The sequence below is a fragment of the Durio zibethinus genome, chromosome 4 (assembly GCF_047325235.1).
Source record: "Durio zibethinus cultivar Kanyao isolate XHJ-2024 chromosome 4, ASM4732523v1, whole genome shotgun sequence".
In the NCBI taxonomy this organism is placed as follows: domain Eukaryota; kingdom Viridiplantae; phylum Streptophyta; class Magnoliopsida; order Malvales; family Malvaceae; genus Durio; species Durio zibethinus.
The window spans coordinates 5792123-5813476 of record NC_143165.1 but is presented as its reverse complement, the minus strand read 5'-3'; the positions used below and the strand labels follow the sequence as shown (position 1 = coordinate 5813476).

At 30.3% G+C, this 21354-nt stretch overlaps 3 protein-coding genes and 1 pseudogene across 6 annotated transcripts; 2 read left to right on the top strand and 2 right to left on the bottom strand.

Annotated features, from left to right (window-relative positions):
- Positions 1-1440: 1440 nt before the first annotated feature.
- Positions 1441-5055, bottom strand: LOC111287559 (bifunctional protein FolD 4, chloroplastic-like; annotated as a pseudogene). The gene is made up of 5 exons (XR_016341414.1): positions 4615-5055; positions 3764-4089; positions 2826-3057; positions 2564-2735; positions 1441-2477 (listed from the first exon to the last, which is right to left on the bottom strand). The product of XR_016341414.1 is annotated as a bifunctional protein FolD 4, chloroplastic-like (transcript).
- A 1745-nt stretch (positions 5056-6800) lies between these two features.
- LOC111288084 (LIM domain-containing protein PLIM2b-like) lies at positions 6801-9296 on the top strand. The gene is made up of 5 exons (XM_022878847.2): positions 6801-6959; positions 7458-7557; positions 7719-7744; positions 8155-8244; positions 8853-9296. Exons 1-5 carry the CDS (start codon positions 6825-6827, stop codon positions 9108-9110), a joined length of 609 nt encoding a protein of 202 aa, XP_022734582.1. The 5' UTR covers positions 6801-6824; the 3' UTR covers positions 9111-9296.
- A 2535-nt stretch (positions 9297-11831) lies between these two features.
- LOC111287331 (DEAD-box ATP-dependent RNA helicase 8) lies at positions 11832-16560 on the top strand. Of its 3 annotated transcripts, XM_022877817.2 has the most exons (10): positions 11832-12498; positions 12779-12839; positions 13496-13730; positions 14278-14516; positions 14808-15059; positions 15140-15320; positions 15794-15882; positions 15977-16050; positions 16138-16246; positions 16401-16560. In XM_022877817.2, the coding sequence occupies exons 1-9, from the start codon at positions 12242-12244 to the stop codon at positions 16214-16216; spliced, it is 1467 nt and encodes a 488-aa protein (XP_022733552.1). In that variant the 5' UTR covers positions 11832-12241; the 3' UTR covers positions 16217-16246; positions 16401-16560. The 3 variants fall into 3 exon arrangements, 2 of the variants coding, with proteins under 2 accessions (XP_022733552.1, XP_089615377.1); XR_016341413.1 differs by lacking the exon at positions 15794-15882 and having other exon boundaries at positions 16401-16433; XM_089759251.1 differs by lacking the exon at positions 15794-15882 and having other exon boundaries at positions 16138-16560.
- A 2086-nt stretch (positions 16561-18646) lies between these two features.
- LOC111288626 (riboflavin biosynthesis protein PYRD, chloroplastic-like) lies at positions 18647-21339 on the bottom strand. The gene is made up of 4 exons (XM_022879589.2): positions 21206-21339; positions 20680-21099; positions 19633-19931; positions 18647-19497 (listed from the first exon to the last, which is right to left on the bottom strand). The coding sequence occupies exons 2-4, from the start codon at positions 21037-21039 to the stop codon at positions 18894-18896; spliced, it is 1263 nt and encodes a 420-aa protein (XP_022735324.2). The 5' UTR covers positions 21040-21099; positions 21206-21339; the 3' UTR covers positions 18647-18893.
- Between the last annotated feature and the right edge of the window lie 15 nt (positions 21340-21354).

Here is a 21354-nt window from a genome sequence, read left to right as displayed (position 1 = left end):
GAAAATTTTGGGATGTCCAGAAGAAAGGGATGAATTTGAAAAGCATGACAAGGTAGAAAAAAAACTACGATATCCGCTATCCAAAAGATATGGACTATGCAATTTTATGGTGTAGATTTTATTTCAACAGCCGTCTGATTTGTTGATATTGAGCTGGATTCTTAATTTCATTAATCAGATTTAAATTCTAACGGTTTCAAATATTAAAAAAATTATGGTATAGATTTTATAGGTGTATGCCTTCATGCTCACAATATACGCCCAAAATTGGTTTCTGTGCTTGGAGAAAAGTTTGCTCACCTGAACTTGACATTTTCGATTGGAGGATAAATAAGCTTTGGTGTGACTAATGCACATGTTTTATGATTGAACCGTACAAGGAAAATTAGACAGATTCCTTGAATTAATTGTTGCTTCCTTTCCCTTGTAACAGGTTCTTTCCATTCGATGATTCGTGTATTAATATCATATAAAATAATAAAATTATATATTTATATTATATTTTATATAAAAATTATATTTAAAAATTTATATCAATAAAAAAATAAAAAAATATATTTATTTGATCTTATTAAACTTATATATAATTATTATTAAAATTTTAAATCGTATCATGTTTATATTTTTTTATATTATATTTATATTATATTATCGTGTCATATTTTAAATTGATAAATTTAATTTTTTCCTTGATTAAGACAAATCATACTACTTGAGAAACCTCGAAAAATTTCAAGAACTCTACTTCTTTGGTGATAAAACTTACCAGGCTGGTTCTTATTTAATTCTTCTCTTTTAGTCATCCTATTTCTTTGTTTTCGGAGGAGAATAAATTTTGAAAAATAAGAATGTTTTTAAAAAGTTTTCTTAAACACTCTCAATATCTCAAAAATTTTTCCTAAGCATCCCAAAAATTTTATCTTAGACGTCTTTTTTATTAACAAAATTAATAAATTCGTTGACGGTTATATATTATATAAATGGATACTTCCAAAAAAAAAAAAATTCTTGAACCACCCACCATTTGTCTTTCTCCATTATTCACCCACAAGTTGTTTCTTTAAGACAAATTCACACAAGTTGGTTCTCTACCCTGCATGATACATAAATTCATTGTCATTAACCCTTGCTCATTGGCTTTCTTTCGGTCTATTCTTTCTTTTTCTTATATACACGGGAGGTCGTAAATTGAAAATAATAATAAAAAAAAAAAGGTTGTAAGTTTTGAAATTCGAAACTTAAATTTTATAGATATTGCCTTTTAAAGTTGATTGTATAAATCAACTGAACTATACTTTATTATATAAATCAACCCATTAGTAATCAGACTGCAATGATGGTTGGTAATTTGCAATACGATATTGTAACATGACATAAAAAAGTTAAAAAAAAAAAAAAAAAACGTGAAAGTAACATAAATTAAATTTTTAACAGAACTCATATTAATTTAACAAAATCCAAAAATATATTTCTGAGTTTCTCGTGTCAACAGAAATTATGACACAATTTTCACTTAAACATGATGCAAATACACGAATTACCAATGTTTTACACAACAGAATATACAAATTACCAGGTCTTAATCTCCATTGACAATGCAAAATTTTCTCAAACATTTGTGCCAATAATGCTTCAGACTTATCAGCAATGTCATTATTCTTCTTGCAGTTACAAGTCCTGAAGATACAGTGGAGCAGTGCAAAGCTCTCTTCCTGAGCAACCCTTGAACAATAATGCCTAAGCCAACCGATGCTGGCTCAAGTTTGTAGTTTTGTATGAGTAATTCTCAAAGCAGTTGAAATTCGCCTATTGTATCATGATTCTTTTAATATAATCCGAGGGAAGCAAATTTACTTTTGGCATTCAGGTTTCAATTCTTAGGAGTACTAATAGCAGAATCCAACTGGAATTGATCATTTTGAAGCTCGAATCATCTTTCTACAGGAATGAATTCTCAGATCAAAATTTTCCAATGTACTTTTCTTTGAGATTCTGTTGTACCCTTTTCTAATTGCCATTAATAAAATCCAATTTTGCTTTTGAAAACAAGAAAAAGAACTACAAATGGATGCTAATGAACAATACGGTAATTCTACTAATGCCATAAATTGTATTCTTGCCAGGAAAACAGAATGTATATCTCTCATTCATAATGAACAATATGGTAAATTTTGTATTTTATATACTTCAAAATAAATATAATTTTTACCCATTTTCATCATCATGGACAGCATTCAAAAGCAGCAAAAAGGAGGCTCTAACCAGAAACATAGAAAAGTAAGTACCTTTGGACATCTTTAAAATTCTCACTTAAAGTTGTATGCTCTCTTTGCAGAATTGAGTGTGTTAGAAAGAAGCACTGCTATAGTCATAGGACCTACTCCTCCTGGAACTGGAATAACAGCTGCAGAAATCTTGCAGGCCTCCTCAAAACAAACATCTCCAACTAACCGGTATCCTCGAGGACTGCTTGAATCCTTTCACATGAATCATGTAAAACTTGTCAGCCAACTTGGGGGGAAAATGGAACTTGGAAAAAGTTCCCAACTCTAAAGTCAGTTACCTCAACTGGATTTATTCCAACGTCAATAATAACAGCACCAGGCTTTATCCATCTATCTACCTCTCACCATATTTGTTTGCCCAACAGCAGCTATTATGACATCGGCTTGTCTTGTGATTTCCTCAGGATTCTTGGTTCTAGAATGGACAATACTTACAGTGGCATCTTCCCTCTGCCAACATCAGACACTGTTAGATGGGAAAAAGAAATATAAAACTATATTTGTTGAGGTAATATGAATTATTTGGAGAAAAGCCATTACTTGGAGTAACAGAGCAGCTGGCATTCCTACAATATTGCTCCGGCCAATGACAACAGCCCTCTTTCCTTTAATATCAACACCATATCTATGCCTCTATGCATCCTTTAGGAGTACATGGAACAAACAAGAGTTCTCTACCTTGCATGGCAAGACGACCAATGTTCAATGGGTGGAAGCCATCCACATCTTTCTCAATCATAACAGCATTTAAAATGTTCTGTTCATTCATATGCTGGTTGAAATCCAATGAAACACTATTAAGGGCCATGTCATGTATCACATGCAAGACAAAACCCGAGAGGGACAACCAAATATGTAAACTCCAAAATCTAGCAGATGTTTGATTGCAAGGATTTCTAACAAATATTGAGAAAAAAGATTGACCCATAAGCAAAAAGGCAGATTTTATGAGTGGTAAAGAGCAGGGCAGATACATCATCGTAGTCTTCTCACTCAAACCCCAAAACCCTATCTTATCAACAGACTGCATTTGGCTTTACATTTTCAGTTCATTTCAAAATCCCAAAAGGTCAAATTCTTTCAATGGGTTTTAACCATGTAAAATATTTTGGCAAAACTCAGATTGGCAGCAACATAATACATTAGCTAAAAATATTGCTCTAGCTATTTGAAAGCAAGATATAATAAATAATGTAGATTGAAATAAAGCTGCTTAAAACTCAAGGCTTAATCCAGTTGGTTCATACAACAACCCTTAAGAAATGGCATCCAATATGTCTAGCGTTCAAATGTAAACACCTGCAATCCCGTCTCTAATTTCCAAGCAACGGCCTCCTTTGTACCAAAAAATTAAAGCTGCTTAATTTATCTAGACTATCATAAGTTCAAACCATTCAAGCCCCATATACTACATGTTGTGTGAATCACCAAAAGAAGAGAAAAAAGTAAGGTTTTATATGATCAGATTAGAATCACACAGAAGGTAGAGGCAACTGAACAAGGATACCATGAACCGAAGGATCATCATTGAACTCGAAAATAAACTTGAGAACTTCTTGCTCCGAAGCATCATCAAGTAAATGTACTTCAAAAGAATTAATCCCTACAGATTCACAAGCCTTTTTCTTGTTTTGCACGTAAGTAGCAGAATCCTTTCTATCCCCAACTAGAACAACTGCTAACCCAGGAACAACTCCAATTACATCCTTCGTTTTTTATACTTGACCACTTATTTCTTCTCTTATTTGCTTTGCCACTGATTTCCCATCAATCACCTTAGCACATGGCTCAGTAGCCATTCTAGCTGTACAAGAACATCCATATATTATATAAGAAACAAAGGTCGTGTTTGGTGCATAGGATGATAATCATCCTATAGGCTTACAAAGAAGATTAATCATCCTCTTGGTATAAGATGATTCAATCCTTCTCAAGTGGAAAGTATTATTTTTAATCCATGAGTGGATTAAATTTACATGTACAATTATACCCTTAAAAATTACATTAATAGTTTAAATTGCATAAACTTTGAGAAAGGATAATTTTGACTAATAAATAAATTATCTTATTTTGTACACATCAAACATAAGATAAGATTACATTATTTAATCTAATCTTATTCATAATGTTATTTTATCTTATCCTATCATAATCTTGTATACCAAACACATTCTAATGTCATTAAATATTAAAATCCCTTATAATGCACTCCAATTGTTCGACGAAATGCACCAGCGACAGAAACAAAGAGAACAAGAACAAGCAACAAAAAACGCCCTTTTTAAATTTATAATATAAGAAATTGAAAACTTTCATACAATTTCCGTACCAGTGATGAACCGGAAAGAACAAGTAGGATAGTGGAGGAGAGGGTTCGAGAAAAGGCAGGGGAGGTGAGTGAGCCAATACGAAATGGACCCACAAACCGGCGAAGGGAAACGACGGCGTTGCTGAAACGGGTAAAGAGAAGGAGGCCAGCAGTGGCGGAGGACGACGGGTCAGTGAATATCATGGATGCCATGTTACGGATATGAGTCCTGAAACGAGGCTGCAGTAAGCTAAACGTTGTGTCGGGATTTAGGGCTTCACTAAAATGTAAAAATAAAGAGGGAAAATGAATGGTACTTTAGGCTACAACGGCGGCAGTGGCGGTGGCGCTACTCTGTTCACTTTCACTGTGTATTTGGCTTTGGAAAGTTGCAAATTTTTTTTCGAAAAAGTAAAAGTCTTGGAATTTGCTTGTCTGCCGCTGTGAGTCAACCGATGAACCGGTGCGTTTCAAGCCAATATTTTTTAATACGGAAATCTTTTCTGTTCTTTTTTCCTTGTAAGAAGTAGCAAAATACGAAAAAAAAAAAAAACAAAACAAAACAAAAGTGATATAATTTAAAATTTTATTAATAAATATGTATATTTAATAAAATTTAAAAATATATATTTCATGTCAATATAAATCGTAATATATAATTTTTATATAAAATAAATTATAAATATATAAATTTTAATATATTATACTATATGAATATACAAATCAACAAATTTAATTAAAAGTTCACTAAAACACTTTTATCATAGATCAAATCTCAGTCAATTTAAGACGAGATAAGATATATTCAATAAATCAACCTAAAACATATCTATTCCTTAAATCTATCTTTATTGGTGTAATTGATTCGAATCGAGTTAATATTTTATTAAATTTAAGTTCAACTTAATTCAAAAACTTCAAAATTAAAAATTTATTAAAATTTGATCAAATTTTATTTTTAAATTTGAGTTTGGATCGATAGGTAAGTTAGACTCGATAAATTTGTAAATATTAGTATTAAATAATTTTGTTTATCATTTACTTATATATATTAAATATAATAAAAATAAAAACTCAATCAAAATTATAAAATTTTCGAATCAAACATTAAATTATTTGAATTTGACTCGACTCATTATTCAAGTAATTTGAGTTTAAACTTGATCAAACAATCAATGAGTAGAGCTTGAATAACTTAGTAGGTTGATTCATTTATATTATTAATATAAATATAATTTGTATTTTTTATTATATTATTTTTAAAAAGGTGACAATCCAATTTTATTGGTAAATTTTAAATTTTTCTCTAATTATATATGAGACAAATTTTTTTCTCAATTTTAAGTCTATTTTATTGATGTAATTGATTCAAATCGAGTTAATATTTTACTAAATTTGATCAAATTTAGCTCAATTCAAAATTTTAGAGTTCGAAATTTAATTCGAGTTTGAACAAATTTTATTTTTTGTATTTGAAATCAATTCAATAGATAAGTTGATTCGATAAATTTATAAATATTAATATTAAATAATATATTTTTATCATTATTTATACATTAAATATAATAAAAATAAAAATTTAATTAAACTCATAAATTTTTTTAATCGGACATTAAACTATTCGATTTGGCTCAATTTATTATTCGAGTAATTTGAACTTGAACTCAATCTACAATAACGAATTGAACTAAAATAACTTAAGTAGCTTGATTTATTTATATTATTAATAAAATATAATGTGTATTTTTTTATTATATTATTTAAAAAAGATGACAATCCAATTTTGTTGATAAAATTTAAAAACTTCACTGATTATATATGAGACAAAAAAAAATTTTTTTCCTTTTCTCAGTTGTCATTCATTAAAAATAGTAGGCTCTCATTTTTGTTCATCCCAATTTCACCTTGAAGAGGTCAAAAAGCACAAACCTTGTTTCTCTCCAATTCAATGGGATTCCATCCCCAAATTTCCCACACAATAATGGGATCTCCAATCACGTGTCCACCAATCACCAGCCCCCATTGCAAGAAAAGGTCCGATATAATCTGATATAAAACAGGTTTTATAAACAGAGCAAAGGAGTTTTATTTGCTCTCATTTACCAAGGTATCCGATAAAGGGCAAGCTGGTTTCTTGTCCAACATTTTCTTGTTCTTCAGCGGAACTGTTGCATTTGCATTCAAACATTTTCGAACGAGTTTCAGAGATCGAAGATATTAAGCAAAAAGAAATGTCATTCACTGGAACATTGGACAAGTGCAAGGCTTGTGATAAGACCGTCCATGTGGTGGATATGTTGACTCTTGAAGGAGTGCCTTACCATAAAACCTGCTTCAAATGCAGCCATTGCAAGGGCAATCTTGTAGTATGTCAAATTTTCTTTAAACTTTTCTTTCATTTTCTAAATTTCAGGTTGGTTTCTAGTTTGCTTGAGAATAATTGATTGGCAAATCCGAAATCTAGTTTAATTATCTCGATAGGTCTGCATTCAAATCTTAATACTTGTAATCTTTTTTTAATCTTTTTTTATATGTTAAATTTATCAATTCTTATATTTATGTTATGTAAAATCTTAACAATTCGTGTATTTTTATTATATTTTTATAAAAATTATATGTCATAATTTATGTTAATACAAAAAATATAAAATATATTTTTTTATTTTTATTAAAAATTTAAATCATGTTATTTTTTTATTTTTTTGTATCATTTTTATATCATATCATCATTTTTTAAATTATTTGATCTATTGTACGTTTTGGCTGTGACGCCGTTTGTAAATAATGGATTACTTGGCCAAATCATTTGTTGACAAATGTGCCAACTAATTCTAATTGAACATGTTAATTGTGTTCCTTCACAGATGAGCACCTACTCCTCCATGGATGGAGTTCTGTACTGCAAGCCTCATTTTGAGCAACTATTCAAGGAATCTGGCAATTTCAGCAAGAATTTCCAAACAGGTAATAAAACCCATCTTGTTCCTTAATTTTTTGTGCTTTTGCTTTCATCCCTCACCCCCTTTAAAAAAAAAAAAATTAGAAAATTGGAGATTATTTTCCCTGGCTCTATGGCTTAGGCTATGGCTAACAACTTCAATTTTCTTTGATGATCACTTTTGCAGCAAAGTCTGAGAAGCAAAATGACCTGGTATGTTTTCCTTGCTTTTATATGTTTTATACTTGGATCGGATTAGTATTTTTTAATATTATGTTTATTTTATATTAAATACATATAAAATATAAAAATTATTATATTAATATTTATTACGCACTAAATTTATATATAATTTTTAACTTTATATTAAAAATTTATATTATATCGTATCGTATTTAAAATTATCATATAATTAATAGCATAATTTGTGAAACACAAATTTATTTTTTTTTATCATTCAAGGGGATAAAATCTTATATTAAGGGGAGAGAAAAATATTAAAGTTCGAACCTCAACCTTAATATCTTCTTTAAAATTATCTTAACCGTTATAAAAATGAACCAAGTAAGATACATTTTATCTTTCTGATTGATTTTGACACAGTTTTCTGTAATCTGTTACAGTCTAAGACTCCCAACAAACTTTCATCTGTGTTCTGTGGAACCCAAGACAAATGTGCTGCTTGCGAGAAGACAGTCTATCCATTGGAGAAGGTACATAAATTGTATTTTTTTTATTTGAATTTATCGAAATTTAAATTTTAATTATTAAAATTAAGATTTTAATATTTTATTATAATAAAATATGAATCGTATTCAAATTCGATGAAAAATCTTATTTTTCACATAAATAAAGATAAATATTAAATTTTGAGATAAAGATGAAAATAGTATAATTTTAAATTTTTTATCGAGTGAAGATAAAAAGATGGATAATGTAACACATGCTCTATTCTTATACCTTATATATATTTAATAAATAAATTTTTATTTAATAATATATTTTTAAAAATTACATAAATATATAAAATAAAAATAAAATATAAAAAATTTATTTTATTTTATTTTTTAAAAAAAGTACATATATAAATATTATTGAAACGAAGATGTAAATAAATTTAAAACACCCATTAAATATTGGGTGCGAAATTAGTGTATATAATACAAAAAATCGAAGAGGATAATAAAAAATACTCTATGCGTCGTATATCCATCGAAGTTTCTAATCATCAGACAACAACTGTTGCAAATTGTACAGCTTTTTACTTGGTCAACAATCTCTAGTTTTCTACTAACATCGGTTCACATTATTATTGGGAAAGGTGACAATGGAAGGTGAATGTTTCCACAAGTCATGCTTCAGGTGCGCTCATGGAGGTTGTCCTCTGACGCACTCTTCATATGCAGCTCTGAATGGGGTGCTTTACTGCAAGCACCATTTCGCTCAGCTTTTCATGGAGAAAGGAAACTACAGCCACGTTCTCGAGGCTGCTTCACACAAGAGAAACAGCTCTTCTGCATCGGCCGAGCTTGCTGAAAACGAAGATGGTGATCAGGAAGTTGCTGCGGCTGATGATTGAAACCGCTCCGAAGAGTAATCTTAAACAGCAACACACCAATACAAACCCTAGTTCTTGCCATTCCCACCATGATGTTTTTTAGAGTTTTTGTTACCATCTCATCGAAGTTGAATTTCTTGTCCGATTTTGCATTTTGTTTTGGATTGACTTGTTTATGTAATTGATACAAACTCCATGCATAATCATAATATATACATCCAATTGTTTTCCTGATTCTTGTGCATTAGCACGAATTTAGTGTAAACTTGATAATCTAAACATGTAGGTGATATGACACGAAAATGATACTAAAAAAGATATTAAAGTGATACGATTTAAAATTTTAATAATAATTATATATGAATTTAACAAAAATAAAAATATATTTTTTATATTTTTATGTCGACATAAATTATAATATATAATTTTCATGTAAATACAATATAATTATATAAATTTTAGTATTTTATATAATATGAATATATGAATCCAGATTTACTTTAATGATCAATTATAATTTTTTTAATAATGCAACTAGCTCCATCTTACTTGTGTGGGGTAATGTGGGAGGTCTTTTAATCGAAAATATTATAGTATTTTACACAATCCGAATTATCAAATCTACTTGTGATAAAATGGGGTGGGAGGGGACTACAACTAGGAGTAACATGAGAATTTCCTAAATAAATCTCATTGTGGAAAGAGAAAACATGTTTCAATGAAGTATAGAAATATACCCAAAAAAAAAAAGTATTAATATTATCTTAGTTACTCTAGCAGCACATTTAATTTGGCAACTCTTTACCTTAAGCAAAGTTGTTAGGCATGATAGTTTAGATTAGAAGTGTAACCGAGTGAAGGTACTCAATGATATATTTAGTTTAAATTCATTTTTTTTTAGTCAAATTCGAGTTATTTGAAGAAAAAATTAAATTGAATTTGATTAGTTTAATATTCAAAAGATGATCACAAGCCTCATTTAACTTTTAATAGTTTAATATAATTAATATATAAAAAAAATTGTAAATATATATTATTAATATTAATATTATAACTTTAACTAACCTGATTAAATTTATCAAACAAAATTTGAGTATGAAAAATAAAATTCGAATCAAATTTTAAATTTTAAATTTTTACATCAAACCAAATTTAAATATAATAATTTATCAATTTAATTCAATTCGATTATATTTGTTTAAATAAAAAAAATCTTATCTCACCTCGAATACGTTACAACTTTCAATATAAAATGGAGGAAGAGATTATTACATAAAAATATTATTGCCTTCCAAACAAAACCTTACTTCTCTTGACTTGTAGCCTTTGGCATTGCAAAACAAAAAAGGATGCAACAACTTGATTTTTCGTAGTTCTACAGCTACAATCAGTCTAGCAAAAAGCATTCAATCAAGATTTTTTTTTCTTTTGTTGACCATCGTTCACTCTAGTCTTTTCTTCTTTCCCTTTAATTTATGTAAATTACACGAAACTTCCTTAAGTTCTGATAATAATGCAATAAATAATTTCCAAAAGATAATGCTGGCTGGCTTATGCTCGAGCTAACCATCATTGTCCTAACTCCTTGCTCACCAAGCACCTTCCCTGCTGAGCTTTCTTATTTGTTTTACCCACTTGGCATAAAATAATGTTCTTCTTTTTCGTTTTTCTTTTCTAGTAAGTGGTTTGAAGATAAAAATAAAAAAATAAAAAAAATATTAGAATTTAAATTTTAAATATGTTATAAATTATTATTTTTTAAATGGTTGCATAAATTAATTTAAAAATTTTCAAATTTAAATTGCCATGATTACTTTTGCATTAATTTACCTATGTTTATTCCATGTTTGTGGCATGTAATTTAAGTATTAGGAAATCAAGACATTTTGAAACTATTTATAAAATATATATATTTGTAGATTTTTTTTATGTTAATAATATGTATATATTATTCATTCATGAGCTAAATGTTAAATATTCGAGAAATTATTATTTAAAAAATTATGTCAAAAGGATATTATTTTGTTTTTTTTTAAATACAAGTCAATAATTTTAATTTTAAGTAATAAGAGACGAAATTTTATTTGCATTTAAAAAATTTTAAGTTTATTTGGGTAAATATATAAAAAAAAGGTAAAACACATTATTATTGACCAAAATATTCAACTATTTTTAAAATGAATATTTATCTATTAATTTTTTAAATTTAATCATTTAAATTTAAATAAATATATTTTAAATTTAATCATTAGTCTATATTAATGTTTTTAATGTATCACATGAGATTATCATAGTAGCTAACCAGTGTATAGTGTTATTAACGGTTAATATGATAAATAATATGATAATATTATGTTATATTTATTTTTGATAATTTTAAGTATGATATGATGATACAATATAAAAATAATAAAAATATAAAATATAAAAATAATATAAATTAAAATTTTAATAAAAATTATAAATAAATTTAATAAAATCATAAAAATATATTTTATATTTTTAAATTAATACGAATTATAACACATAATTTTTATATAAAATATAATATAAATATATAAATTATTAATATTTTATATGATATAAATATATAAATCATCAAATTTAATGATTCTTCAATGTGATATGCTGTTGAATGATATAAAAAAAAAAAAAAAACCACAGTAGTCGAATAAGTGATTAAATAAAAAAAATTAGAAGTTAAATCACAATTTAAAAAACACGACACGACCTCAGAACAATGACGTTTAAAAAAAAAAAGAAAAGAAATCATCCATCCGACGCTTCGTAGCAAAATCCCAGAAACGAGCTATGAACCATCAAGCCGAGTCTCTTCTTTAGTAGCTTCTCATCCTTCGCCACCGCAAAGCAAAAGCTCTTTGCACCAACAAACCAAATCAAAAACAAAAACAAAATCATTTCTTTTTTCCAAAAATCTTTTCATTTTTTATCTCTTTCCTTCAACAGATCCATGCAACAGCATCTCTGTTTCACCCAAATTGACGACAAGCCTTAGCCTTTTTGTTTTGTTTTAAGACCCTTGGTTTTGCCACTATTTACGGCGTTACCCCTTTGCCAGAAACCCTAGTTTTTTATTTTTTGTTTTTGTATTGCGTTTAGATTTCGGGTTTTCTAGGGTTTCGCATTGTGATATGAATAGTAGAGGGAGGTATCCACCGGGGATTGGTGTTGGCCGCGGCGGCGGACTGAAAACGAACCCTAGCTTTCAGTCGCGGTCGCCGCAACAGCAATACGTGCAGAGGAATTTTGTTCAGAATCACCACCAGTTTCAGCAACAACAACAACAGCAACAACTTTGGCTCAGGCGAAACCAGTTGCCCGGAGGCAATGACTCCAGTGTCGTCGATGAGGTCGAGAAGACCGTACAATTGGAAGCTGTAGACTCAAGGTCCCTTTTCATTTCTTCTCTAAATCACCTTAGACAATAATTTTAGGTTTTGATTTAGTCCCAAACTTTCCATTTGTTATGAAGGGCTCAATGATACTTGGGAAATTCATGTATTGCTTCTGTGCTTGCTCTTTACTTCATTGTTTTATAAACCGTTGACTTTGTATATGACAATGAGTTGGCAATTTATATGCCATAGATTGAAACTTTATCTTAATGTGATTTTTTTTTTTTGACAAATTGATTATCTTGTCCTTCTTTATTGTGCATGGTTTTATAGCTCACAAGATTGGAAGGCAAGGCTAAAGGTGCCGCCACCAGATACTCGCTACAAAACAGAAGTAAGCCAGTAAATGATGTTTTAATCATTTATGTGTATCCGCAATAATGTGAAAGGAAAGCCTGGCTCCAAATTGTTTAAGAATAGTGGCATTGTTGAGTTTCTTGATGCGTTGCCTTAGGGTTAGTCAGTTCTATTTCTTAATGGGGGCAGGGAATTGAATTTGACTACTCGTTAATGATGTAGTATAGCTGAACTATCGAAAAATTCCTTAAGGCTCTGTTTTTATCCATTATGTTTAGAAGGCAATTGCAGCATAGATTTATATATTTCACCTCGATGATCACCATACCTTCATGACACTATAAAAAATTCTTCCCCGCTCTTTAGAATGGTGCAAAAATTGCTGTCTTATATTATTCTGGTAATGCAGGTCGATTACTCTTTTAATTGCTATTATCCCATGGTATACAATTATAAATGGACGGTTTCTAAAGTTTTTAACTTGAGGACACTGATACCTTGTTCTCTGCTGTTGATGCCTTCTGGCATGAACTTAAATATTTTTAGGCTTGCATTACATCATCTTTGGTAGCATATCTACGTATTTTTGTGACATATGACAAGGCGTGAGCATGTTACCATTGTTATTTGGCAATTTTTAATATTTTTTAATGACATGTTTATTTACTGATCTGTCTAATAAATTGCTTCCAGGATGTGACAGCTACCAAAGGAAATGAATTTGAGGACTATTTCCTTAAACGTGAACTTCTTATGGGAATATATGAGAAGGGTTTTGAAAGACCTTCTCCTATTCAGGAAGAGAGTATTCCCATTGCTTTAACTGGAAGTCATATTCTTGCTAGAGCCAAAAATGGAACTGGAAAGACAGCAGCATTTTGCATTCCTGCCTTGGAAAAAATTGACCAAGATAAGAATGTTATTCAAGGTTAAATCTCCATCTACTGATTTTTTTTTTTCGTGCATTAATTATAGGCCCAGTTAAATGGTAATGGGTACTCCAAGTAGGATAGCTTTGCCATTTCACTTGTTTATTGTTCTTCTAATTGCTTGATCTGCTTGTCAATTAGGTAGTGGAAAAGACATAAGAATACCATTAGCTGCATATTGTTAACTGAAAATTGAATTATGGGCATTTTTTATGGATGTGCGTAGTCGAGTGAGGGTCAAACTTCTGTACTAGTTCCTGAAACGAGTGCATTATGTCTTCCTTCTTGTAAATAGGTTCAACCTTTTTGCGTCAGTCGAGGCATTAACATTCACTTATCTTTCTGAACCCTGCCCAAATTAATAAGTTCTTTATCCGAACCCTTTTTGGCTTGAATTGAGATACAAGTCAATTTCATATCTCTTTCTCTATTTCATGATTTGACTTTTGACACGAAGAAATTATCAGTGCCTCTTGTGGATTTTGATCTTACATTAATTATCTGTTCAGTTTCTTGTTTTCACTCAACATAAGTGTTTTTGTACAGTTGTTATACTTGTTCCAACACGAGAACTGGCTCTTCAGACGTCACAAGTGTGCAAGGAGCTAGGAAAGCATTTACAAATTCAAGTCATGGTCACAACTGGAGGTACCAGTCTCAAGGATGATATCATGCGATTGTATCAACCAGTCCATTTGCTGGTTGGAACCCCTGGCAGGATTCTAGACCTTGCTAAAAAGGGTGTTTGCATTTTGAAAGATTGTTCAATGCTTATAATGGATGAGGTAATTATTCGGTAGTTTCTCTCTGTATTTTTCTTTCGGTTTGAGTTTTTTGTCCTTTCAAGTTTAACATGAGAGAATATGATGAAGTTAGAAGCATTTTGGATTAGACATGGAGGGAAGAAAATTGTTTTGGAACTAGAATTCAGAATTGTGAGTGAGTCATTAGCATAATAATTCTTAAAAGTTTCTGTAAAAAGGAAGCTATTTGATTAATTTTCATTGTCCTGTAGTATGCTGGATTTAAACATAATGATCTCCAAATCTTATGTTTTGTGTTTTGGTTTCTTTCAGGCAGATAAACTTTTGTCTCCAGAGTTTCAACCTTCAGTAGAGCAGCTGATACGTTTTCTTTCAGCAAATCGTCAAATTCTGATGTTTTCAGCCACATTTCCTGTTACTGTTAAGGACTTTAAAGACAGATATCTACATAAACCTTATATTATTAATCTAATGGATGAGCTTACTCTGAAAGGTATTACACAATATTATGCTTTTGTGGAAGAAAGACAGAAAGTCCACTGCTTAAATACTCTTTTCTCTAAGGTTTGACCTTATATAAACTTTTGTCTAGTTTTCTCTCTTTTCCTTTGTTTGGATGATATGTGATATTTATTTATCTCCAGCTGCAAATAAACCAATCAATAATTTTCTGCAACTCGGTAAATCGGGTGGAGCTGTTGGCCAAGAAAATTACAGAACTTGGCTATTCTTGTTTTTATATCCATGCAAAGATGCTTCAGGACCATCGTAACAGGGTATTTCATGATTTCCGCAATGGAGCATGCAGGAACCTTGTTTGTACTGGTAAGTTATACCATGCTGTACAACACTGATATGCTAGTTAAATAATCAAGTCACCCAGGAAGATTTACTAGTTTGTTGGACCTTCTTTTCTTATTCTATTTCTTTTGCGAAAGTCTTGCTAGACAATATGCTGAAATCTATAATGCCTAACATCTGAACCGACAACTGCAAACATTTTTACAGTGCTACTCTACAATTTGAGCTTAAATGTCTTTCTCTTTTACAAAAAGTAAATTAAGACATTGAAACATGCGAATGTTGGAACTTTAATGATTGTCAACATATGGTGCAATTTGAGAATATTGAAGTTGGTTTTGACTTTTTGTTGTTTCAACAACATAATTTAAATTTTAGTTTCATTATAATTAATTCCCTATGCCAGTGCACAAAAACAGTTTTGCACTTTATAAGCATTATATGATAGTCATTATATGAAGACTAATCTCCTAATGGTGTAACTATACTTGCTGCAGATCTTTTTACGAGGGGTATAGATATCCAAGCTGTGAATGTTGTTATTAACTTTGACTTCCCCAAGAACTCAGAAACCTACCTTCATAGAGTATGTTGGTTAAAATATTTTCTATCTTGCAAGTTGCAACACTTATCAGTTCTTTCTTTTTGGCAATCCTCATTGACATCCACTTAATGAGCAGGTTGGTCGATCAGGAAGGTTTGGTCATCTTGGATTAGCTGTGAATTTGATCACTTATGAGGACCGCTTTAACTTGTATGTTACCACATCTCTTAACATTTTTTAAATTATACATTGAGGTTGTTAGGTTCCATTGAAATGTTTTATGGTCTTCTCTAACAGGTATAGGATTGAACAAGAACTTGGGACTGAAATTAAGCAAATTCCTCCACATATCGATCAGGCTATATACTGCCGTTGATACATGTTGGATGTTTTGGTGGTAACTATGGTGAGCAAACCATACTTGTGTCCGGTTCTATGTTACATGCATAAAGTATTTTCTTTGTTCTCTTTTTCCATGCTTGGAATGTTTTATTATTTCATCTCTTGCTATTTATATGCTGCGATTATTGACGATATATAATTATTTGCATGTTTGTTAGGGTTAATTAGGCTGGTCATTCAAGGTCTCTGTCCGTGCGCATGGGTGCGCATTCTAAAAGTTAGGTGGCGTTTTATGCATGTAAGACCTTAATGCTTTTATTGGTTTCTCAAATTTCATAGTCCTGAACAGATAACAGGATAGGAGAGAAGTTTAGATGAGTTGTGCTTTTTGATTTAGTTAATTACGGAACATATCACCTATAATTATTGTAGTATAATTAATCAATGATAATTCAGTGTTATGTAGGGTTCATAAAAAATTATGTCCAATTCACACTTTTAAGTGGTGGATTTTTACATAATTTTTTTTTTTATTTATTGTGATTGGTTAATTGTAGTAACGAGAATTGTGGGCGAAATGTTTTCGGTTAACATATGGGTAGGCTTGATAATTTTACACAAAAAAATGATAATATGATACTATCAATACTAAAACGAGATAAAAACACGATACGAAAAGAGTCAAGTTCAACCTTAAAGATAGGTGTAAATTATAGATGGTATTGAAAATTTTAAATATGATATTATTAATAAAATAAAAAAAAAATGAAAAGAGCCGATGAAACAACTTAAAATGCAAGAAATTTTCACAAGAAAACATTTTTATTTCCATCATTTGAATTTGGATTTTAAAAATTTACAGTCTTATGTATTTTTTTTAAAAAATTTAATATTTATAATATATTCTTTTATTTTTAAGTTAAGATATTTACATATAAAAAATATTTAAAAAATAAAAAGAAGAAAAGAAGCGCGTGGCAGGCAGGCATGAGGTGATTGAGAACGGGGAACGAAGAGGGATAAGCGCCTTTGTTTGCATGTTACCTTTCTCTGTTTACCACCAAAATTGCTGTGTAACCGAAAAGTATCTCTATGAAAGGGCTGATAACGTCAGCCATCTTCAGTCAAAGCAAACAGAGAGATACAAAGGTCTTCTACAATAATTTTTTCATGAAAAATTATAATTCATGAGACAAAATGATTTCAGTAGAGATTAAGAATAATAATTACGATGAAATTAATTATAATAATGATAAAATTAAATATTATAATGATAAGATTAAAATTAATTTTAAAATAAATATTTTGATAAAAATCTAATGATTAAAATAAGATGAAATATAATAAAAAATTATTATTAAAATAATTAAATTAAAATATATATGATAAAAAATTTAAATTATTTTATATTTTTAAAACTAATTAATAATTATAAATTGCTAAAAACTCATTTTAAAAAAAAAACTCACTAAGGTTATTTTATCTTAAACTTTAAATGTATGAAAAAACTTAGATATTGATAAGGACAAAAGTGTCCAACTTAGGGTGTTGTGGCACCACACCCCTTCCGTAGAAGTTGAGGACCGGCGATCCACTGGTGCCACATAAGCATAACCGCACTGTAACTTTGTTACCCAAACAGCAAATCACGATGAGAATAGCTAAGAAAGTTACTTCCTTGCGCCGAGACGTGACTTCTATTAAATCCAAAGAGTATTGTTAAATGCATTTCAAATTTTTTTAAATTTTTTTAAATGAAATTATTTAATTATTTTTTTTACTTAAATTTTTGAAAATAAATTTTTAGAGATTATAAATCTTTTTGAAACTAAATTTTCAAAAAATATAATTTTTTAAAAATAAAATTTTGATAATCTTTAAGAATTATCGAAAATGAATTTTTGAAAATTCTTCGAAGCTTCCAAATATCTATTTCAAGAAATCTTGGATTTCACCTCATCTCCCTTTCTATCGTATTCCATTTCTTTTCACTCTTCTCAACTGAAAATTTTAAAAGATTTTTAAGTTCAAGTTAAATTTAAAGAAAACCTCACTTATTTGAAGGAAAAAAAATATAAAATTAAAGGAAAATTTGTTTTTCTTTTTACCTTTTTCATTTGATTTCTTATTTTGTTTCGTAAGATTTTATGTTAAAATATTTTTATGCTATTCAGAATTTCTTGAAATTTTAAAAAACGGAAGTCCAAAAACCTTTAAAAATTTTTGAAATCCATTTTTAAAAGTTTTTAGAGGCTTTTAAAAATTCATTTTTGAATAAATTTATAAATTTTCAAATATTCATATATAAAAATTTGTATAAAAAATAATTAAATAATTTTACTTACAAAAAATTTTTAAAAAATTAAAATATGTAAAGAAAAAATTGGAATATATTTAATAGCACTCAATTGAAATCTAGTCTTAAAAATAGATCTAATAATCTAAAATATAATACGAACAAGATAAACACGAAAATGATACAATTTAAAATTTTAATAATAATTTTATGAGTTTAACAAAACAAAAAAATTTCATTTCATATTTTCGTATCGATATAAATTATAACTCAATTTTCGTATAAAATATGATACAAATACGTGAATTTTAATATTTTATATTATACGAATAGTTAAATCTACTTAAAACTACATAAATTGTATTTCATAACCAACGTAGACGAGCGCCGATATGAAGTTGTTGCATTGTTGAAATCACCTATGTTGAAGATAACCCTCAACCACAATGCTTTGATTTGAGATCTTGGATTGCAAATTCTTCACTTTTAGTCTTTTAACCAAACCACTTAATGCCACAAGTGATTCTCCATCATTTGATTCATCCCAAAATGGCAACACTTCCAGCACTATCTTTTGCAACACATTTTGCTCAATAGCCTCTCTAAGGAGTCGTTCAAGATCACCAAAGCTTCCCCTCATATCCAACAAAACACTGCACAACCCTTGGCGATTACAGTATTCCAGAATCGAAGTCAAATCGATCCGATCCAAAACCACTGTCTCAATTCCTTTTCGACCCAAATCTGCTGCTGTGGCTATCTCTTTGTCTGCAAATATTATCATCTTGGAGGCATCTTTAGTGATTGCAGGAAGTTGACATGGATTACTTGCTATTACAATCTGAAAAGGCTGATTGGCACAAGGCTCCCGTGATATAGGACTCAAAAACTTCTCAGTTAAAGATCCGGAAAGTATTATCGCGTCATATTCCTGCAACAAGTTTGAGTAGTATCCGCCAGCCTCTGTGACTCCTTCCCCAAGCTGGTCTAAAAGGTGGCCATTGACAGAGAGGGAATATCTGGATATCATGCAGACGCCTTCGGTTAGAATTGGCAAGTTCAAATCTCTCACATGCCAAAGAAAATACTTAAGGAAGCAAAAGGAAATATCCGGTTTAAGTTCATGTTTGTAATCTATGGTGAAGGAAAGTTACCTAAGTGTTACAAAAGGCTTCCCAGTTAACATTTGATGGATGTAGGATTCATTGAGCCTCTTGCATAACTCTTCTTCGACACCAATGGTTACATGGATTCCTGCATCTCTCAGTCTATCCACCCCCTTTGAAGCTACAATTGGGTTAGGATCCACCATACCAACCACCACCCTTTTCACTTTGGCTTTAATCAATGCTTCAGTACATGGTGGAGTTCTTCCATAGTGATTACATGGTTCCAAGCTCACATATGCAGTTGCATTCTCAGCTAAATCCCCGGCATCTCTCAAAGCAAAAACCTGCAAATATAATTTCCGGCATTCAGTCTAACATACATTCCTGAAAGCAAGAAAGAATGGTCAAATTCCAAACAGAAAGTATAAAATGAAGTTACCAACTGAACAAAGATCACAGAAACTTAGGCTAGCAATCCTCAATCGGTAGCGGATCTACATTGCGAAGTATGGTGTCCATGGACATCCCAAAGAATATAAGAAAATTTTTAGGAAATTTTTTCTATGGACACACCAAAACACCCCAAAGATGGAAAATATTTGAAGGAAAATTTTCTCTAGACACCTCCAAAATTTTTCCATGGACACTCCAAAGATTGGAAAATAAGAAAATTTGAAGGAAAATTTTCTCTGGACACCCCTAAAATTTTCCCATGGACTAAGAAAATTTGAAGGAAAATTTTCTCTGGATACCCCTAAAATTTTCCCATGGACACCTTTTCCATCCATAACATTAGTAAATCTGTGAACAGTTTTTTTTATATATATCATAAGTGGACACCCCTAAAAAAAAATTCTGGATCCGCCATTGTCCTGAATCAGCTGGATCAAGTTTTTTGTAGCATTATTTAATAAAACAGAAAATGAAAAAAAGGAGTGTAGACATTTTTCACTCTAGGGACCAAACTTCATCAAATGATTTTGCTCTAAGCTCATCTCTCTTAGGATTCCAGTTTGGCAGATCATTCATTACTCAAAAAAATCATACAATTTACAAGTGAAGATGAATGGATGCAAAAGGAATAGGGGTTACCTCAGCATGAGGCTGGCCAGCTTTAGGATGAAACCCTTCACCAACAATCTTGCCATCTTTCACAATAACACATCCCACCATAGGATTAGGACTTGTGCAACCAATTGCCCTTCTTGCCAGCACCACACACCTCCTCATGTAAAACCCATCATCATCTTCCACCACTCCACATCTGACCCTAACCAAACCACCACATTCTCTAGTTTGAAATTTGGTTACCCTTTTGAATGAATCAACAGACCAAGATGGGAAATGTTGATTTCCCACGAGTTTGGCAAGCTGGTGTCTTGATGAAAAGGAAGTGACAACGTGGGGAGAAGTTAGAGTGCAATGTGGAACGGAGAGTAATTGAATTTGCATCACTTTTTTCTCACAATTTCAATCTCTTTTTACTCTTCCTTTCTTCTGGAATTCTTTTTTCTTCCAAATCCACAAAAACCCATTTCAGAAAATCAAATCTTTGAACCAATTGTACAAGAAATAAGGAATCCAAACATTGAAAATGGAAGCTAAAGAGAAAAGATACCTGCCAAATGCTTGATTATATGTGGGTTTGTAACCAGACCGAAATGAAAGTGAAAGAGGCAAAGGAACAGAGATTGGCTTTCAAGATTATGTCTGAGGATACGTCGTAAGCTGACACTGTCTGAAAAAAAAAAGTTGTCTGAAGGTGAA